Genomic DNA, 21,432 nt, shown 5'->3' on the forward strand with positions numbered 1-21,432 from the left:
TCTTTGCCCAAATACTTCGACGTTGGGGCAAACCAGATATAGATCTCATGGCGTCTCGCCAGAACGCCAAACTTCCTCGCTACGGATCCAGATCCAGGGATCCGGGAGCGGTTCTGATAGATGCTTTGACAGCACCTTGGAACTTCAGGATGGCTTATGTGTTTCCACCCTTCCCGCTGCTTCCTCGATTGATTGCCAAAATCAAACAGGAGAGAGCATCAGTGATTCTAATAGCACCTGCATGGCCACGCAGGACTTGGTATGCAGATCTAGTGGACATGTCATCCTGTCCGCCTTGGTCTCTACCTCTAAGACAGGACCTTCTGATACAGGGTCCATTCAAACATCAAAATCTAACTTCTCTGAAGCTGACTGCTTGGAAATTGAACGCTTGATTTTATCAAAACGTGGTTTTTCTGAGTCGGTTATTGATACCCTGATACAGGCTAGGAAGCCTGTTACCAGAAAGATTTACCATAAAATATGGCGTAAATACCTATACTGGTGTGAATCCAAAGATTACTCCTGGAGTAAGGTTAGGATTCCTAGGATATTGTCCTTTCTACAAGAAGGTTTAGAAAAGGGTTTATCGGCTAGCTCATTAAAGGGACAGATCTCAGCTCTGTCCATCTTGTTACACAAGCGTCTGTCAGAAAATCCAGACGTCCAGGCATTTTGTCAGGCTTTAGCTAGGATCAAGCCTGTGTTTAAAACGGTTGCTCCGCCATGGAGTTTAAACTTAGTTCTTAACGTTTTACAGGGTGTTCCGTTCGAACCCCTTCATTCCATTGATATAAAATTGTTATCTTGGAAAGTTCTATTTTTAATGGCTATTTCCTCGGCTCGAAGAGTCTCTGAATTATCAGCCTTACATTGTGATTCTCCTTATCTGATCTTTCACTCAGACAAGGTAGTTCTGCGTACTAAACCTGGGTTCTTACCTAAGGTAGTCACTAACAGGAATATCAATCAAGAGATTGTTGTTCCATCCTTGTGTCCAAATCCTTCTTCAAAGAAGGAACGTCTTCTACACAATCTGGATGTAGTTCGTGCCCTCAAGTTCTACTTGCAGGCAACTAAGGATTTTCGACAAACGTCTTCCCTGTTTGTCGTGTACTCTGGTCAGAGGAGAGGTCATAAGGCTTCGGCTACCTCTCTCTCCTTCTGGCTTCGTAGCATAATTCGTTTAGCCTATGAGACTGCTGGACAGCAGCCTCCTGAAAGAATTACAGCTCATTCTACTAGAGCTGTGGCTTCCACTTGGGCCTTTAAGAATGAGGCCTCTGTTGAACAGATTTGCAAGGCTGCAACTTGGTCTTCGCTTCATACTTTTTCCAAATTTTACAAATTTGACACTTTTGCTTCTTCGGAGGCTATTTTTGGGAGAAAGGTTCTTCAGGCAGTGTTTCCTTCTGTATAATGAGCCTGCCTATCCCTCCCGTCATCCGTGTACTTTTGCTTTGGTATTGGTATCCCAGAAGTAATGATGACCCGTGGACTGATCACACATAACAGAAGAAAACATAATTTATGCTTACCTGATAAATTCCTTTCTTCTGTTGTGTGATCAGTCCACGGCCCGCCCTGTTTTTTAAGGCAGGTAAATATTTTTTAAATTATAATCCAGTCACCACTACACCCTTGGCTTCTCCTTTCTCGTTGGTCTTTGGTCGAATGACTGGAGGTGACGTAGAGGGGAGGAGCTATATAGCAACTCTGCTGGGTGAATCCTCTTGCACTTCCTGTAGGGGAGCAGATAATATCCCAGAAGTAATGATGACCCGTGGACTGATCACACAACAGAAGAAAGGAATTTATCAGGTAAGCATAAATTATGTTTTTCCCTCCTTGTAAATCTCACATTTGATGATGGACCACAGGTTCTCAATGGGGTTCAGATCAGGTGAACAAGGAGGCCATGTCATTAGATTTTCTTCTTTTATACCCTTTCTTGCCAGCCACGCTGTGGAGTACTTGGACGCGTGTGATGGAGCATTGTCCTGCATGAAAATCATGTTTTTCTTGAAGGATGCAGGCTTCTTCCTGTACCACTGCTTGAAGGTGTCTTCCAGAAACTGGCAGTAGGACTGGGAGTTGAGCTTGACTCCATCCTCAACCCGAAAAGGCCCCACAAGCTCATCTTTGATGATACCAGCCCAAACCAGTACTCCACCTCCACCTTGCTGGCGTCTGAGTCGGACTGGAGCTCTCTGCCCTTTACCAATCCAGCCACGGGCCCATCCATCTGGCCCATCAAGACTCACTCTCATTTCATCAGTCCATAAAACCTTAGAAAAATCAGTCTTGAGATATTTCTTGGCCCAGTCTTGACGTTTCAGCTTGTGTGTCTTGTTCAGTGGTGGTCGTCTTTCAGCCTTTCTTACCTTGGCCATGTCTCTGAGTATTGCACACCTTGTGCTTTTGGGCACTCCAGTGATGTTGCAGCTCTGAAATATGGCCAAACTGGTGGCAAGTGGCATCTTGGCAGCTGCACACTTGACTTTTCTCAGTTCATGGGCAGTTATTTTGCGCCTTGGTTTTTCCACACGCTTCTTGCGACCCTGTTGACTATTTTGAATGAAACGCTTGATTGTTCGATGATCACGCTTCAGAAGCTTTGCAATTTTAAGAGTGCTGCATCCCTCTGCAAGATATCTCACTATCTTTTACTTTTCTGAGCCTGTCAAGTCCTTCTTTTGACCAATTTTGCCAAAGGAAAGGAAGTTGCCTAATAATTATGCACACCTGATATAGGGTGTTGATGTCATTAGACCACACCCCTTCTCATTACAGAGATGCACATCACCTAATATGCTTAATTGGTAGTAGGCTTTCGAGCCTATACAGCTTGGAGTAAGACAACATGCATAAAGAGGATGATGTGGTCAAAATACTCATTTGCCTAATAATTCTTCACTCCCTGTATGGCGGAACATTATTCTTCACGTAAACACTTCTGATTAACATGTCAAAAAACAACTAATAATTAAAACCAACATATAGCCAAATCTGTATGTTCAACCATTCTTACTTGACTGCAAAGTGCACATAATAGTATGATACCTCTTTTTCTAAGGTTATAAAATTGATCTTTATTCTATGATGAATTAAGTCGTCTTGTGGGGTGTTACTTTGCAGGAGATTGTGAAAAATGAAAAGTCGAGATTACTTGAATAAGAAGGGAATAATGAAAAGTTGTAACTATTTATATATTACAGTAACGGAGTCAGTCGCCAATAATTCAAGGTTGCTCAGATCACTTATACCATACTCAAGACTAGATTATCTTAACTATAATGGGGGAGGAGGGGAGAAGAGTTACACTTTATACACAATTATATTATGTCTCTACTATGAGTATTACATCCGTTTAATGTTTATACACACCCTGATATATTCTTGGGCCTTAGCTTGATGGTTTTAACTGACTCCATAAACCATGTCTCAGTTGTGACAACTTGTAACAATAAAACCAACGTAGCGAATTAATACCGCTAATGTATTCACCATAGTGAGTGAATGAAGACTGAAAATCTTAGTCAATTGTGGGGGGGGTGAAATAATACAGTGTTAATGATTTAAGGATAGGAACATTGCGCACCTTGTGATACACATCTATTATTTTACTGGTTTGACACCAGGGCGCCATAATTATGTTCTATGTAACTTATCAACTAAAGGAAATTTCATACTTAGAGGACTCAAATGCACTAAAAAAGTGCTTTACAAGGTTTTTTAGATGCATCCTAAATGGAGGCAGATGAGATGGGTTTGTCTACATTTATGTAACATAGATCAATGATTCTACCAATATATCATGTATACATTTCACCTTAAACTATTACTGAATTGTATATGACATGAAGTAAATAGGCTTAACTATACATATAACCATCACTACTACACACTGTGATTCGTGATCCCACTCCCTCGCCGGCTGAGGGAGAAGAGGGGGTTATGTCTCCTATGAATAATCGGTAAAAAGACAAACCTTATCCCGACTATGTAAAGAAGCATGCAACAACCTTGTAATATAATGTTGCCTTAAACTCTGTGATAAAACACAGAACGTTTCAGTATAATAAAACTTGTCAGAATGTCATTGCACAAAGTAAGGGGCCTAAATTTAGTATTACGTACATACACAACCAAAATGGATATACTAACATACATGGTAAATAAATTAACCTTGGAACTTTCAATCTTTAGTAACGTAATGAGCTGTAGAAAGGGGAGACCTCACTCATCTGATAACAGGTTATATGGGCAAGTGTCTACATTATCCGCATGCCTATAAGTGTTATATCTGACCTCTAGCCGTCCATTTAATTAAAATGTGAACTGATTAACTAACCAACTCCTGCTCTTACATGGTGTATCTTCTTTAATTTCGGTCTTAGTAATAGCTATGTATACTTTTAGGGCATAGATATGTGGTAAACTAGAATGGAACAATCAGGTATGAACACAATAACATTTAACATTAACATCCATTTCCCATATAGTCAAAGTTGTCAAAATAGAGAGGAGACCATATAAGTAGTCATAAGGGACTGCACCGTTCAAATATAAAATGTCCACTGTGTCTATGATAAAGTACTGTTACTGGTGCTAACTTATGCAGACCCTAAGTAGTTGAAAACAGCAGATATGAGCCACAGCAAGCTTGGTGGAGACCTTCAGGTATTTTTCCGATTTCAGACTAGAGTCCCCCATTCATGCGATAAGGGAAATTGGGATATAAATCCAACCACGTAGTGGGGGCCTAATTGGTGTAGGGAATCTTGAGTGTCCTGTCCTATAGTCCTCCGGAACAGGCTTGCGGGAGATGTTACCTTGTCATGGCTAACACCAGGGCCATCCTTTCTTAGGAGTTGAAAATCAATCTGCTGGCGGTCTGCAGCATCCATGGGGGTAAACTACCATCCATCTCTTTGATACATTGAGCTAACCCACTTTGGTCTGAGCTGGAAGTAGACCACGTCTCCTGAAGAAGAGCATTATGCTGAGTATCCAGCATGGTCATTAAGTTGCATAGAGCATTAATAATAGCTGCTGCCATATTGTGGAAACCAAAATACACATAAATAAGTAAATAAAAATTGTCCCCTATGTTTAGTAGGCTTCTGGTACCATTCTTTAGCACTTTATACTACTTTTCCTAGGAAACTATAATTGTGGGAAGGAGAGCAGCCGATGTATGCGGTTTATAAACAGAAGCTTGTTTAATTCTAATGTGTATCTCGAAGGTTCCTACTGCTGGCAGAGAGTTACTGAGTCCCCGATGTCCTTAGGATACTTGGGTGCTAAGTGGCATTCTTTGAATACAGTAAGTGGCCAATGCTCAGTGCGTATACCTGCAGATGTTTTAGAGCTTCTCCACGTGGGTGCCTGCCATGTCAGTTACGCTAAGGCTTCTGATCGGGTTCCTGTATCTATGCAGGTGTTGATAATTGAATGCAGATAATGCTCCTGCGTTTTCACAAGGCGCTTCCTGGATCACCGATGTCAGGTCTGTTCTCTGACTAATGCGTCTGTGTGACTGTCGGCTGTAGTTTTGTACCTTAAAACTCTTTAGCACAATAAAGCAAGATGACGTGTCCAGCGAAGGCCGTGCCAATTGCAGGCCCATCAGGTGATTTTCGACCCTTATAGCAGCGATCTGCACTCAAGCTATTCTGCTTCAAAGTTAGGGTAATTCACATCAGATGTGGCACTGATTGCAGCGTTCTCCACCTACGTTAAAGCTCTATCTATATGACCCCATATAACATTGATAACTCCTGGAGCTCCATAAAAATGCAGCCGCTCTCCTTCCCAGTTGGCTCCGCCCCCGTGATTGATATTTTTATGCCAGTCACCTACTTGATGTATTTACTGTATTGGGGCAATGCTCCCAATAGTGCCCCTACCCCTTAAATACAGCATGCAACACACATACACACAATACTCCTCACATGAAAAAGAGGAGATTGCCCATACTCAAATGAGTGGTCTCATGCCCTTTTTAAATAGGTGACTGCCATAGAAATAGCCATCACCTGTATACTTGGTGCCTTTTACAGTCCTTTTGACTATAAAAGGGACCCTTGATATTTTGTTAAATTCTATAAACGATGACTATTGGAACAGTTGTTTTGTTTATTTTTTGGACAGGGATAGAAATAGGCATACAATTTCAAAAAGCCTCCCCTCTGGGAATTCAGAATTTTGTGTAATTTTAAATTGATCTCATATTTTATACCTACTAATGTTCTGCTTACATTGCAAGATGGTGCATATTTAGTAACAAAATTTGTATATTTATAAATATCTTTTTTAACTGTACATTGTACAAAATCATAAATGATATTACTTTGGGAAGGTGCACTAATGCTAAATGTGTGTCAATAATAGTTTAAAATGTATTTGTAAATGCAATGAAGGCCAAGCAACCAAAAACACAGGGGTGTGAAAATGACTCAGCATTGAAAGGGTTAATACACTTTGTAACTATGTCCCAATAGCTTTGTGGTTTGAGAAATCTAATTCGTTTTTGCATATGCTGCTATTTTTAATACTGGTTGTTTACACAAGTTACTACTTGTAGAATGATAGGTTCAGAAACATTCCACTAGCTGCATATTACAGTGATTTGGTTTTCTATCCTGTAGCTCGCCTTGTCAAGTGATAAGATCTCAACACTGCAGATGCCCCTTGTAAATTTAGATCTTGATATTCGAGAAAATGGCAGTATTACACCTGTTTCTATCGAAATGAGCAAAGAAGAACTTCAGAATTTTATAAATTCGCTAGAGGCTGCAAACAAGGTATGTTTTTTTAATCTTAATTTTAACTTTATCTTAAAGGGCCATTAAAGTAAAAACGTCATTTTCTCATTGGTTAGATTATGTCATTTTATCACTACCGACCCTGCAAATCTACGTGTTTAATCCCTACATAGGGGTAACACCATAGGTACATTATTGCTCAGGAGCCACAGAGAACTGCTGATCCAATTAACCCAGCATGTAATTTTATTACTTGGACCCTTCAGGTCTATACGTTTTTAATCTTTGCAAAGGGATTAAACACATAGTTAAAGTACCACTCAGTAGCCACAGAGAATTGCTGGTTCTAAGCAGAAACAGCCTCTGAGCCAATCAGCACAGCTGGGTTGTTCCACTTGGGAGTTCTCTGTGTCTTCTGAGTTGTACTGAACCTCTTCACAGGGGCTTGACATATAGATTTGTAGGGTCTAACAAATGAGAGCATGTCTTTTTTTCTCTAATTTTTTTTTGTAGGATAGAAATAGTATTGACATTAAGTCTACTCGATTTATTTTATTACCTATATGAATACCATTATTAATCAAGGTCTGTGATTGTCCATGCATACAACAAAACACCAACATATTACATTTAAAGCAGTTTGATTTCATTTTGAAACTGAGGAAGTGCATGTATAACTGGGCCATAGTATAGAACAGTGATGGCTAACCTTGCTCCCCCCCCCGATGTTTTGGAACTACATTTCCCATGATGCTTAGGCACTCTACAGTCTAATTGAGCATTGTGGGAAAGGAAGTTCCCAAACATCAAGGGTGCCAAGGTTAGCCATCGCTGGTATAAAAGCTCACTGGCTGATAACTCCCTCAGATTTATTAGTAACATGCTTCACAAGCATGAAACTTAATATATTTGTAAAATCATTAGATTTAAAGCTACCTGATGTTTTTGTTTCTTTGTAATTAAATCTACTATATTTACTATATTATACAGTGGCTTATTTAGTTTTTGTTCTTGCCAAGGCACTGGGAAATCTGCTACCCCTCCACAAACTAATCCGATATCAGTGTTAACCCAGTTTTTAAAGGGACATTAACACTTTGAGATATTAATATTAAAAAGTTCAATTATGTATTGTAAAACAACTTTGGAGTAGACTTTCATGAATTGTTTTGCCCCTCTTCATGGAATCTAAAGTTTTAAATGTGAATTTTTATACTAGGGTTATAACATGGGCTAGCCTTGTCAGCTGCAGATCCAAGGCCTGATTGCAGGGTGGATACATTTTTTTTTTTTTTTTTTTTTTTATTTAAATTAGATTTTTTTAAAATAAAATGCTTTTTGAGCAAAAATCTATCTATAGATGGTTTCTATTTAAGATACGTTATAATCCAAAGGTTATTCATCCTGAAATTCTAGATTAGTTTTTAATTATATAGTAAGATGCTGTATATTCATGGCTGTAATGTGCAGAATTCCATTAATCCATTCACAATGTCATGCTTTCCCAAAGGTTTCTGTCAGATTATTTTGGACAATTTCTCTATCTTGAAGATATTATCACATAATATTGTTTTTTGTAGTTCTCAAAACTTTGAATTTGTGTCTGCAGAAATAACATGCCCCTTCTTCACAGGTTAATGTTATTAAATTAACATACATAGTTAATAAATAGACCTTAAAGGGACATAAATAATGAAAGATAATTTTTGGGTTTCAGATAGAGCATACAATTTTCAGATTTAATTCTATTATCAGATTTGCGTCACTCTCTTGGAATCCTTTGTTGAAGGAGAGCAATGCATTGGGTGAGATGGTGACGAGCAGCTAGCTCACAGTAGTGGATTGCTTTTGAGCCTACCTATGCAGGCTTTTCAACAATGGATTTAGCAAGTTAATTGGTTACTTGGGCACTCACAAAATGCCTCGGTCACCTGTGTGCTTAATAATATGTTCATTTAATAGACAGCCTTTATAGGACCTCACCCTTTATATCGTATGATTTATTGGACTGTCAAGTGTGTATGTCTCCAAACTCAGAGGCAGTACGTCAAATAGTACCTTGTATATAAACAATGTACCCAGTGGACTGCTTACCCAAAGCTAGTGAAGCTCCGACATTCAGGAGAGTCGTTATCAATCCAGCCCACTTAGTGTGTTTATGTACAGCGGAATTCATTGCCGTAGTGACTATACTCCCACCTTGGGTCCAATCTTGAAGCCATGGGATTGTAAATCTTGCCGCCAGCGTCCTTCACTCGCAGTCCTTGGCAGCCCCTGATTACATTATTACGCTGCAGTCCTGTGACATTGGTTTTCAAAAAGCGGAGGTCTTCTTGTAAATTGGAAGTGTCATTGCAGTCCGTGTTCACCCCTCCAGCCCCAATCAAATCAATAGTGTAATACGGGGAGCACCGGATCTGGCATAAAACGTAATGTTTATTGGAAATTGCCATATTGCAACATTAAAACGCATACATAGGGGGCAATATTAGGTCTGAATCATGAAGTCAGATGGGATCAGCTGACGCAAAACAACTATTGGTGGAAATGTATTCCTTTAAGTGGGAAACATTGTATCAATGGGTGACAGTTGATATCTGATCAATGTACTCCTCAATACCACATTCAGCAGGTCTGGAAGCTATACATTTCTTCCTGAAATTAATTCCTGAATATGATTGGTCAAGAGACTCCATTTTTAAAAGAAGCCAAACCTAAGTTCACCTCCAAAACTTTCCAATAGCGTATTTTCACTCTTTTTAGAACACAAAAAAGGTGTAGAGATACTATTCGACAACCAGATTTAGCTCCAAGTCCTAAATAAAGTCACTGACAAAGAGGGTAGGATATTAATTTTAGTCAGATTATTATTTCATCGAACTGTCACATTGGTAAATGTCTACGCACCCAACACAGAGTGACCTTTTTCTTTCTAATGACACGGTGAGTACAGGGATCATCATCAATTTCTGTTGGGAATATCACTCCTGGCCAGCAGGAGGAGGCAAAGAGCACCACAGCAAAGCTGTTAAATATCACTCCCTACCCACAATCCCCCAGTCATTCGCTTTGCCTGTAGTGCAAGGAGGAGGTGAAGTTTAGGTGTCTGAGAAGTTTTCTTCAATCAAGATTTTTTTTTTTTTTAGCAAAGTAAGCTTACTCTCTTACTTTCTGGGGTCTAGCCTAGTCCACATCTGTCTCTTCAGTAGGGCAGTGGTGGCTTTTGAGCACTTGAGAACTTGTGAGGTACAATCCTCACTGCGTTCTTTCTCAAGAATCTGCTGCCCTAACTGGAAAACCTGAGTAGGTTTACTCAGTTTTTCTCTCTTCACAGATCCATGGAAGGTGCTGTACTCTCTCAAACCAGGTGAGCTGTCCTGCTGCCGGACAGCACTTTCAGGTAAGTGCCATTTTCATTGTCTTTTGCAAGGAGATTGTTGGCACTTGTTACAGCTAAAGCTGTCTTATTTAATATGGGACTTTATTAAACCTTCATGTTTGCGGTTTCTTTTAGGCAGTTTGGGCATTGAGACTGTGAGGTGATTTATGGTGGCTCAGTGTGTTTTATAGTAGTTTTTATACTTTAACTTTTGGTCATGGAGATTACTGTTGTAAGCCGTTTTTTTCGCAGTTAGGGCTCTGTAACCGCTCTATATTTGAAAAGGGGATTGTTTCTTCTGTGAGGGAAGTCACTCTGTGATCTGCAGGACAGGTAGGCACCTCAGTAAAGCGCCTGAGGTCTATTTGGTTTGTTGCGCTAACACACATTTCTATTTAAAGACACAGTACACATTTATTTTTTATTTTCAAATAAAGAATTTTTACACTTTATCCTTATGGATCAAGAGGCTTTTCAAACCGTTATCCCAGGCGAAGTTGCTTCTTGTCAGTTATGTTTTAATGCTCAGGTGGATCCCCCAGTTCATTTTTGTTCCTCATGCATTTTAAGTTATAGAGATAAAATATTTGACCATGAGCCACCATTATCCCAGGCAAATGCTGTTCAGGTGTCTCCTGTTGCAGATATGCCACAGCTTTCTCCTCAAGCGTCCCAACTTTTTCAGTCTCCACATGCAGTGCCCTGTGTTTCCTCTTGCGATCCTGTAGGATTTTCTTTGCAAGACATTGCTTCCCAGGTATCCCTTGCAGTATCTGAGGCCTTGTCAGCTTTCCCCATGTTGCAGGGAAGGCGTAAAAGGAAATTTAAGGTAACAGTAAGGTTTCTGATTAAGTTCTGGCTATCCAGAGTTTCCCTTCCCATAAGCCTGAGGAAGAAAACATGTCGGTAGCATCTGAGAGGGAAATCTCAGACTCGGTGTAATTCCTTCTTCTGATGCTGAAGTGGTATCCTTCAGATTTAAGCTAGAACACCTTTGCTTATTAAGGAGGTTTTGGCTACTTTGGACGACTCTGACACAACTATCGTAGTCAATCCTAAAAAGTCTAGTAAATTGAACAAATACTTTGATGTTCCCTCCACGGTGGGGGGTTTTCCGGTTCCTGACCGTGCTGCAGAGATAATTGCTCGAGAATGGGAAAGACCTGGTATTCCCTTTTCTCCATCTCCTATTTTTAAGAAGATGTTTCCCATAGCGGATCCTATTAAGGAGTCGTGGCAGACGGTTCCTAAGGTAGAAGGAGCGATCTCCACTTTAGCCAAGAGGACTACTATTCCCATAGAGGATAGTTGTTCTTTTAAAGATCCAATGGATAAAAAATTGGAGGCTTTACTAAAAAAGATGTATGTCCACCAGGGTCTACAATGGCAACTTGTAGTGTGTATCGCCACTGTTACCCCCGCTGTGGCTTACTGGTTTGATGCGTTGTCTGAATCTCTTCAGACGGATACCCCTTTTGATGAGATCCAGGACAGGATTAAGGCTCTCAAGTTAGCCAATTCCTTCATTACAGATGCTTCCTTACAGGTTATTAAACTGGAAGCCAAAATGTCTGGTTTTGCGGTCCTAGCTTGCAGGGCCTTGTGGTTGAAGTCTTGGTCTGTGGATGTTTCATCTAAATCTAAGCTCATGGCTATTCCTTACAAGGGTAAGACCTTGTTTGGACCTGGTTTTTTCTTCCTCAAGATAAAAAGAATAAGCAGAAGGGACGTCAGAGTAATTTTCGTTCCTTTTGTAACTTTAAAGGCAAGTCTTCCTCCAATTCCTCCAAGCAAGATCAAGCTAAGCCTTCCTGGAAACCCAACCAGTCCTGGAATAAGGGAAATCAATCTATAAAGCCTTCAGCTGATTCCAATTCAGCATGAAGGGTTGGCCCCTGATCCGGGAGCGGATCTTGTAGGGGGCAGACTCTCTCTCTTTTTTTTTTCCCAGGCTTGGATAAGAGATGTACCGAGTCCCTGGGTGATGAACATTGTCTCCCAGGGATACAAAATAGACTTCAAATCTTTTCCTCCCAGAGGCAGGTTTCTCCTCTCCAGATTTTCTGTAGACCAGATAAAAAGAGAGGCGTTCTTACTTTGTGTCAAGGACCTTGCTGCCCTGGGGGTAATAGTTCCAGTTCCCTTTCAGGAATCGTAGTTCCCAAAAAGGAGGGAATTTTTCGAAAAATCCTAGATCTAAAATGTTTAAACAAGTTTCTCAGAGTGCCATCCTTCAAGATGGAGACTATACGCTCCATTCTTCCCTTGGTACAAGAGGGTCAGTTCATGACAACCATAGACCTAAAGGATGCATACCTTCATGTTCCCATTCACAGGGACCATCACAAGTTTCTGAGATTCGCCTTTTTGGACAATCCTTTCCAGTTCGTGGCCCTTCTATTCGGCCTTGCCACAGCTCCCAGAATTTTTTCAAAGATTCTGGGGGCTCTTTTAGCTGTGCTTCGATCTCAGGGCATTGCAGTGGCACCATATCTGGGTGACATTCTGGTTCAGGCGCCATCTTTTCAACAAGCAGAATCTCATAAGGAAATCTTGTTGTTGTCTTTTCTTCGATCCCACGGATGGAAGGGGAATAGGGAAAGAAGTTATCTGGTTCCAGCTACAAGGGTCGTATTTTTGGGGACTCCCTGTTAATGAAGATTTTTCTGATGGAGGTCAGAAAAAGAAAGATTTTCGACTCTTGTTTTGTCCTTCAGTCCTCTCCACGGCCATCAATGCTCAATGTATGGAGGTAATCGGTCTGGTGGTGGCTTCCATGGACATCATTCCATTTGCTCGTGTTAGGTGTTATTTTCAGGGGGGAGTGTCGGTCAGTACTTAGCCGTAACCTTCACCTGGAACTGAATGGGTTACCTGACGAGATATCTCAGGAACAGAAATCAGACACGCAGCAAATCAGTCTAATCACTGTTCTGTTCTTTTTATTATACGGTGCACAATATTTTTAAAGAAAATGGTTACAGCATATAGGGTTAAACAATGACGTATCATAAATCACACCATTTTACACAGCATGAGTTAGAACAATAAAGCACAGTAAAATATAAGACAAAGATTCATCCTAAGAAACTTAACATTTTTTTAAGATAACGGTGTATCCGGGCGCATCGCCAAGGATATTTCCAAAGCCATTCTTGATATACAAGTTTTCCTAACATCAGCATATTTCTTCACACCATAATAAGTTGGTATAATAAACTATTATAAACCATTCTTGACAAAATGGATGACTAAAGACAAAATGGCGTCAGTATTGCTAAATATAATCTAACATTCCACCCTTTTATTCTACCATAATAACATAAAATGAAAAGATAGAAAGAGAAAATTAATGAATATAAACAACCTTAGAGAGAGATTGCTGAGAAGTTGCATTGTGGAATAGAGAATGTTGAGAAGCAGTGTTAGTACTGGTAATTTTGCTAATAAAACACACAATAAGTTTATATGTCAAAAATAAAGCAAGAATAATAAAAATAATAAATACAATACCCATTAAAATCTTCATACCAAGGGCTCCTAGCCAAGAACCCAAACCAAAGGACCAATCCATACCATCAACGAGACCTTTAGCTTGTTGACGTATTTGTGATTGTACTTCATGCAAATTATCAAGATCATGGTGTATTCTACCAGTGTTATTCATGATAAAAACACAGCAAGGAGAACCTATGCGCTTACACACACCTCCTTCTGCAGCTAACAAATAATCTAGAGCCATTCTATTCTGGAGAGCAGTTGAGCTATTTGTTCTTGGCGCATAGTTAATGACTATAGCATCTGAGGTGGCATTAAAAGCTGCATCTACAAGTGTTGCAAACAAATTAAGCTTATAATATAATCGCATTGCAGCTGCAGTAGGAAACCAGGACATAAAAGCAATTTCTGCATTAGTAGACTTAACTGTGAGGCTGGAAGCTCTAAGTGTGCGCAGTTTACCACTAGGGAGTGTATCATGAATACTTAATGCTGGGGATATGTAACCTAAACAACAGGGTGACAGATGACTGCATGGTATAATTTTAACTGCCCATCTTTCTCAAAGCCAATAATAACCATAAGGTAACTTAATAAATGGATGACAAGAAGGGAATCTTCTTATTTTGGTTTCTGGAGAAGCACCTGTTTACCTATATTTCTATTGTTACGCCAAAACTATTTACAAATTGTGTTATGCAGTTCAGTGTGATTGACAGTAAAATTGCAAATATACTCAAAAGAAAGGTAAGACCCATCCCATATATTTAATAGTGTAGTATTAACTCTTGTAGCTGCATTATAGATTAAGGAGACTGTAGAAAAAAGTACCATTAAGATTATGGGATAAGATAACACCGTTTTTTTACACAGTTAACCAAGTGTACCCTATCCTTTTCAAAACCTTTTCCAATATTAATTATTGGTGTCAAATTCCACATGGTATCATCAAGTATCATCTGTGTCAAGTTCTCTGTGGTGATAGCAAAACCAATATAAGGATATCTCAATTTCTCCCCATGAGGCACATAGCCACAAACCCAGCAAGACTCAGTCTTATTGGCCACCTTGTATAAGTTTGTTGCAGTCTTAACAAATGCATTGTCATTTTCCCACGACGACACGTGCAACTCTGTTGTGTCACGGTGAGAGTGATGAATAAGGGATTAGTGACATTGTCAATTACATTTTTACTATTGTTGTGCCGGGGCACACCAGGACTAGGGAATGGCTTGGGCCTGTGCAGGGGGTGCACTACTGGCAAGAGGTACCATACTGCTCAGGACACGATGGAATCATGGAAGGGCCAGGGCTGATGTCTGGTGCTTTCTTTATCCGGCTTGCATGGATCCATACTGGGGCTTCCTCCGTGAGGACAGCGGTTCACATCACAGCAATCACCATGGTTGGCAGGTCGAAAGGAGGATCCAACGACTTATTCTTGTGGAGCTGTTTCACGCGGACTATCTCCTGGCTGGAGCGGGTCTGTCAGGGTACCTGTGGGTTGAGGGAGGGTAGAAGAAACATCACCGTAGATGCCATTCAATGTTTCAATCAATTTACTCACATATTCTTCCCTTACAACATTTTTGTCTCCCCTTACCACAGGAGAACCCTTTTGTTTACACCATGGGGTTGGAAAAGGTCTGCCCATCAAAATTTCAAAAAGTGAATAACCCGTAGTGGCGCTAGGGGTCATTCTGATTTCTGCCAATATCGAAGGTAAATGTTCAGGCCAATTAGTAATTGTACCACCAGTTCCCTTCCTGAATTTATCTTTAATGGTTCTGTTCATTTGCTCCACCTGCCCTGAAGACTGTGGGTGATGAGGAATATGAAACTTACAATCAATGGATAACATAGTACAAACCATTTGTGTAATATGTGAGGTGAAAGGAGCTCCTTTATCACTGTTTATCTGTAATGGACAACCAAAACAAGGAATAATTTCTTTGCACAGTATTTTAGCTACAGTATGGGCATTTTCTCTAGTGGTTGGAAATGCTTCAACCCACTTACTGAATTGATCTACAATGACTAAAATATACTTGTACCCACCAATCTGCAATACCTGCATGGGGCCATCTGGGGTTGCAAGTGCTCATGTTTACCATGCACAAGGCCTCCAGGATTATTTCTGGCACAGGTTAGACATCTATCCAGTTGTCTATCAATCATGTGTGAAAGGTCTTTAATGACTTATTTGGATGTCATTAAATTCCTGGTCTGTTGTTTACTTATGTGCCCAAAACCATGGAAATGACTAATAAACAAAGGTGCAGCTATTTGTGGTATTCCTACTCTCCCTTCCCCATCTGACCATAGGCCATCTTGACCCTTGGTCAGACCTGCAGATGCCCAAGTCTGTAAGTCAGTTTCAGTTGCACCTAATTGAAGCATCTGCACATCAACATCAGAGGCTAATGCAGGAATCATTACCATATATCTGTTCATGTGTATTAGTGGTGAGGTAATCAGGGTGTGGCGGTCCATTAAGCGCAGCTTCTTTAGCTATGGTGTTTGCAAAATCATTACCTAAACTGACATCAGTGGAGTCAGTACTGTGACCTTTACATTTAACAATTGCTAGTTTTGTGTGGCAATTTGATTGCATCCAAGAGTTCCTGTACAAGTGTAGAGTGTGAGATACTCTTACCATCAGCAGCAACAAAACCTCTATTCTGCCAGATAACTCCAAAATCATGCACTACTCCAAACGCATACCTGGAATCAGTGTAAATGGTCACATTTTATTGCAAATGCTCTACATGCCTGAGCTAGGGCTACCAGTTCAGCTGCTTCGGCTGACACAAAGGGCAAGGAACCAGCCGTAATCGCTGTGTTAGGCAACTGTACCATGGAAAAGCCTGTAAGATAAACACCATCAGCAGGTTTAGAACATGACCCATCTACAAAACCATTTCCCTCCTCCTCTAGTGGAGTTGTTTGTAAGTCGAGACGAGGAGATGTCTCAGTGTGTATAGTGTCTATGCAGTTGTGGTCACCAATGTGTTCCAAAGGGCCATTAGAAATCAATGCATGTAAAAAGGGTGCAGGGCCTCCCGTAGGTGTGATTTATTTGATAGTGAGATTAACAGTGGATGTGAGAATTGTTTCATAGCCTGACCTCCTTTGTGCAGTCATGTGTTGTGTAGTAAGATTGTTTAACACTTGCAAGACTTGATGTGATGTATGCAATGTTAAAGGATGTGATAGTACCAACATTTGTGCTGACTCAACCATTATGGCGCATGCTGCAGTAGCATACCCTGTACCACCGTTAGTGTAGTGGGAACTTCATTTGGATGTATTTTTCCAGCTTGACCCTCAAATGTGGGCAGCCGGAGTTGGATCTCATGTCTTCTCGTCAGAATGCCAAACTTCCGAGATACGGCTCGTGGTCAAGAGATCCACAGGCATTCCTTATCGTTGCTCTGTCAGTTCCTTGGAACTTCAGTCTAGCATACCAGTTTCCTCCGTTCGCTCTCCTTCCAAGAGTCATTACTCGAATCAAGCAGGATTGGTTGGATTGAGGCCTGGCGTGGCCTCGCAGGATTTGGTATGCAGACCTAGTGGAAATGTCATCCTTTCCACCTTTGAGACTGCCTCTGAGGAAGGACCTTCTACTTCAGGGTCCCTTCCTTCATCCAAATCTCGTTTCTCTGAAGCTGACTGCTTGGAGATTAAACGCTTAGTTTTTTCTAAGCGTGGATTTTCAGAGTCGGTCATTGAGACCTTGATTCAGGCTTGTAAGCCTGTGACTTGCAGGATTTACCATAAGAAATGGCGTAAATACTTGTATTGGTGTGAATCCAAAGGATACTCTTGGAGTAGAGTAAGGATTCCTAGGATTTTGTCCTTTCTCCAGGATGGTCTGGAGAAGTTTGTTGTCAAGTTCTCTAAAGGGTCAGATTGCGGCATTGTCTATACATAAGTGCTTGGGGGATGTGCCAGACGTGCAATCGTATTGTCAGGCCTTGGTTAGAATTTGGCCTGTGTTAAAAGCTGTTACTCCTCCATGGAGTCTTAACCTTGTTCTTAAAGTTTTACAACATGCTCCGTTTGAGCCTATGTATTCTTTAGATATTAAGATGTTATCTGGGAAAGTTTTGTTTCTTGTTGCTATTTCCTCTGCTCAGAGTTTCTGAACTCTCTGCTTTACAGTGTGATTCCCCTTATCTTATATTTCACTCTGATAAGGTGGTTCTGCGTACTAAGTTTGGTTTCCTGCCCAAGGTTGTTTCGGTCAAGAATATTAATCAGCAAATCGTTGTACCTTCTTTGTCCTAATCCTCCTTCTCACAAAGAACACTTGTTACATAATTTGGATGTTCCGAGCGCTAAAATTTTATTTGCAGGCAACTTAAGGACTTTCGTCAGTCTTCTGCATTGTTTGTTTGCTTTTCTGGGAAACGCAAGGGTCAGAAAGCTACGGCTACTTCACTTTCCCTTTGGCTAAAGAGCGTTATTCTCTTGGCATATGAGACTGCTGGACAGCAACCCCTGGAGAAAATCATAGCTCATTCCACAAGGGCTGTTTCTTCTTCCTGGGCCTTCAAAAATGAAGCTTCTGTGGAACAGATTTGCAAGGCTGCAACTTGGTCATCTTTGCACACTTTTTCCAAATTCTATAAATTTGATACTTTTGCCTCGGCTGAGGCTTCTTTTGGGAGAAAGGTTCTTCAAGCAGTGGTGCCTTCTGTTTAGTTTCCTGTCTTGTCCCTCCCTAATCATCTGTGTTCTCTGGCTTGGGTATTGGTTCCCAACAGTAATTGATGATGATCCGTGGACTCTGTGTCATTAGAAAGAAAACAAAATGTATGCTTACCTGATAAATGTATTTATTTCTTGACACAGGGAGTTCACGGCCCGCCCTGTATTCAGACAGTTTCTTTTTATCTAAACCTCAGGCACCTCCGCACCTTGTGTTACTTCCTTTCTCTCCTTTCCCTTTGGTCAAATGACTGGGGGATTGTGGGTAGGGGAGTGATATTTAACAGCTTTGCTGTGGTGCTCTTTGCCGCCTCCTGCTGGCCAGGAGTGATATTCCCAACAGTAATTAATGATGATCCGGGGACTCTGTGTCAAGAAAAAGAGAAATTTATCAGGTAAGCATATATTTCGTTTTTATGCAAGATATCCAGTGCTCCCCATATTAAACTTTTCAACAATGGATACCAGGAGAACAAAGCAAATTAGATAAAATAAGTCAATTAGAAAATTGTTATAAATTGCATGTGAAAGTTTTTAATTTTTGACTTTACTGTCTCTTTAATGCAATGCTCCGCTGCAAATCTATGTACACAGAATCAACCCATACTAAGTTTCAAGAAGCTCAATCAATAGAAGATAGTTCGGAGTGGAATAGATCTGCGCAAGGACCTAAGTGTGGGAGGGAGGGGCAAGCATTACAAATGAAAAATATTAGTTTTAGTTAAATAAAACTATTTTAATTGTTATTAATGTAATCATTTTTCTTGTTCCAATAAAGTACAGGTGAAGAATTAAACATAGTTCACCTTCAAATAATTTCATTCATTTCAATGATCTATCTATGCAGATCTAATGATATATAACCAAATCAGTAATGGTCTGATATAAGTGGAAACAATTATCTGAAAACTTACTATTCTAAAAATTAAAACTATGATTTAAATCAATTTAAAATCGGTCTTACAGACTAGTGATTTAAATTGTGATTTAAACCTATTTGATTTAAATCAAATACACCCTGCATGATTGTCTCTTCTAAATGAAGCAAGTGGTGGTGGAGTTTGGCAATTGAAAAACAATTGCAGCAAACAAGAGCTTAATCTGTTTTAATAATGTTATTCTATAGTAAGACGACAGAAGCGTCATCTAATTACAAAGTCTTTACTGTCCCTTTAACTGAGGGGAGGAGATAGCTATATAAATTGTACACATTAACATTCCCTTTAAAACTAATTTGCATTTTCATAAATATTCATTTTGTTCTAATTTTGCAGCTTAGAAGTCTTATAGTTTTTTTTAAGTGTAATAATTATTTTATCTTATCTTATTGACAGGTTGTCGTGCAGCTGAAATGACTGTGGAGTGAATCCTTTTTTTTTTTTTTTTTTTTTTGATGACTTATAGCCAGCAGCAGAAAGAATTTCATAGCCAGACTTAAAAATAAAAGGATATGATACTGCTGGATAGAGAGCGACATCAGAGAAACATTTTACCATTATAAATCCACTTTGTAAAAAGTGTACATTTTTGTGCTTTGACAGTTTTCAATTTGTTTCTCTTCTGTTAAAACAAACAAAAAAATGCATTATCTTTATCACACAGTTATCCATTCATTTGACAACACTGTATTTTTGGTAACAGATCATCATAAAGAGCAGCTTATAAGCAAATGTTATCAGCTGAGAACACACAAATATTCTATCACAGACAAATGTGTTGAAAATCCTTTCACTCTAATTTTAATGTACCATGATGCACCTCTGTATAGCCTGATATTGCCACCCTGTTGCTTATGTGCAACATAGATTTATGACACAACACAAATGAGTTTATCTGCTTACAAAATTGAGTAATTTGAAAGTGGTCTAGTCTTTGAATTACATTTTCATCACTTTCATATTTTTTTTTAAAGTATGAGATTAAAAAACTATTTTGTTTTTGTTTGTAAAATTCTGGTATTAGGCACTTTTGTATTTCATTACATATCTTGTCATTAGATTACGTTGTTTGTAATTTTTGATAACAGCAAAACTATATTTTTACTTATTATTTTGACCAGTCAACATGCTGCAAATTAACTTGGCAGTAAAGAAATATTAAAAACCTAAAGTCACCTTGTCATTGCTTCACCTTTAACGTGTAAAAAAAACATGCATGTACAATTAGAGTGTGAGAAATTGTACAGTTGTCCGTTGAAATGTATTTCTTTCATGTTCATTCTGACAGCACATTGAGGCAAGGTTATTCCTGTCCATTGGATTAATATTAAGCCACAGCTGATATCCTTGATGTTTTGCTCATTTTCCTTTCAGACAAAATGCAAAGTTTTTACTGTACCTCCTATGGTAAAGAATTTCTGTACAAAAATGTCTCACATATCTTCCCACACAGGTTGACCTCTGGGATTTTAGATATTTTCTTTCCTTTACTTTTCTCTCCTTAACTCTCCTTTTCTCCTTTCTTTCCTATGCCACGGAGAGTCCACAACGTCATTTCAATTACTAGTGGGATATTCAACTCCTGGCCAGCAGGAGGAGGCAAAGAGCACCCCAGCAAAGCTGTTAAGTGTAACTTCCCTTACCCATAATCCCCAGTCATTCTCTTTGCCTCTGTCTCTGTCTTTGCCTCTGCAAGCAAGGATTGGGGTTATACTGGGTCCATGTCAATCTCTTTAGTAAGAGTAATGGTGGCTGTTAGCAGTTAGATAACAGCAAGGTTGTCTTTGCTTTATTTCTAACATTGCTACCCCTTTATAGAAAGCTAGGGTTGGTTACTCTGTTCTTTCTTTTACTTTCAGGTCCCTGTCAGTTGCGAGATGAGGCTGACAGACCTGCAGCGGCTGTAATGTCCCACACAGCAGAGGTCTCTGGATGGTAAGTCCTTTCTTATTATTTATTTACAGAATGAAGGAGGAAGGACTGAGAAGTTAGGGACCTGGTGGGACCTGCTACCCTTAGGAAGAGTATGTATGTATTGTAATTATATCCACAGGTTTGGGATATTTTGCAGCAGGCACATTGCTGATAATCAGTGACAAAGATTTATGCTGCATTATAGCCTACCTACGAGTCT

The 21,432-nt window shown here is 39.8% G+C and overlaps 1 protein-coding gene across 1 annotated transcript in view; it reads left to right on the forward strand.

The window, feature by feature from the left end:
- The window catches only part of COMMD8 (COMM domain containing 8), a 66,502-nt gene extending 46,033 nt beyond the window's left edge, over positions 1-20,469 (forward strand). Inside the window, exons 4-5 of the mRNA XM_053703993.1 lie at positions 6,654-6,809; positions 19,695-20,469. Of these exons, the coding sequence (XP_053559968.1) occupies positions 6,654-6,809; positions 19,695-19,715 (177 nt within the window). The 3' untranslated portion in view covers positions 19,716-20,469. The remainder of the gene's footprint in view (positions 1-6,653; positions 6,810-19,694) is intronic.
- The last annotated feature ends 963 nt before the right edge of the window (positions 20,470-21,432 follow it).

The sequence above is a fragment of the Bombina bombina genome, chromosome 2 (genome assembly GCF_027579735.1).
Source record: "Bombina bombina isolate aBomBom1 chromosome 2, aBomBom1.pri, whole genome shotgun sequence".
Classification (NCBI taxonomy): Eukaryota; Metazoa; Chordata; class Amphibia; order Anura; family Bombinatoridae; genus Bombina; species Bombina bombina.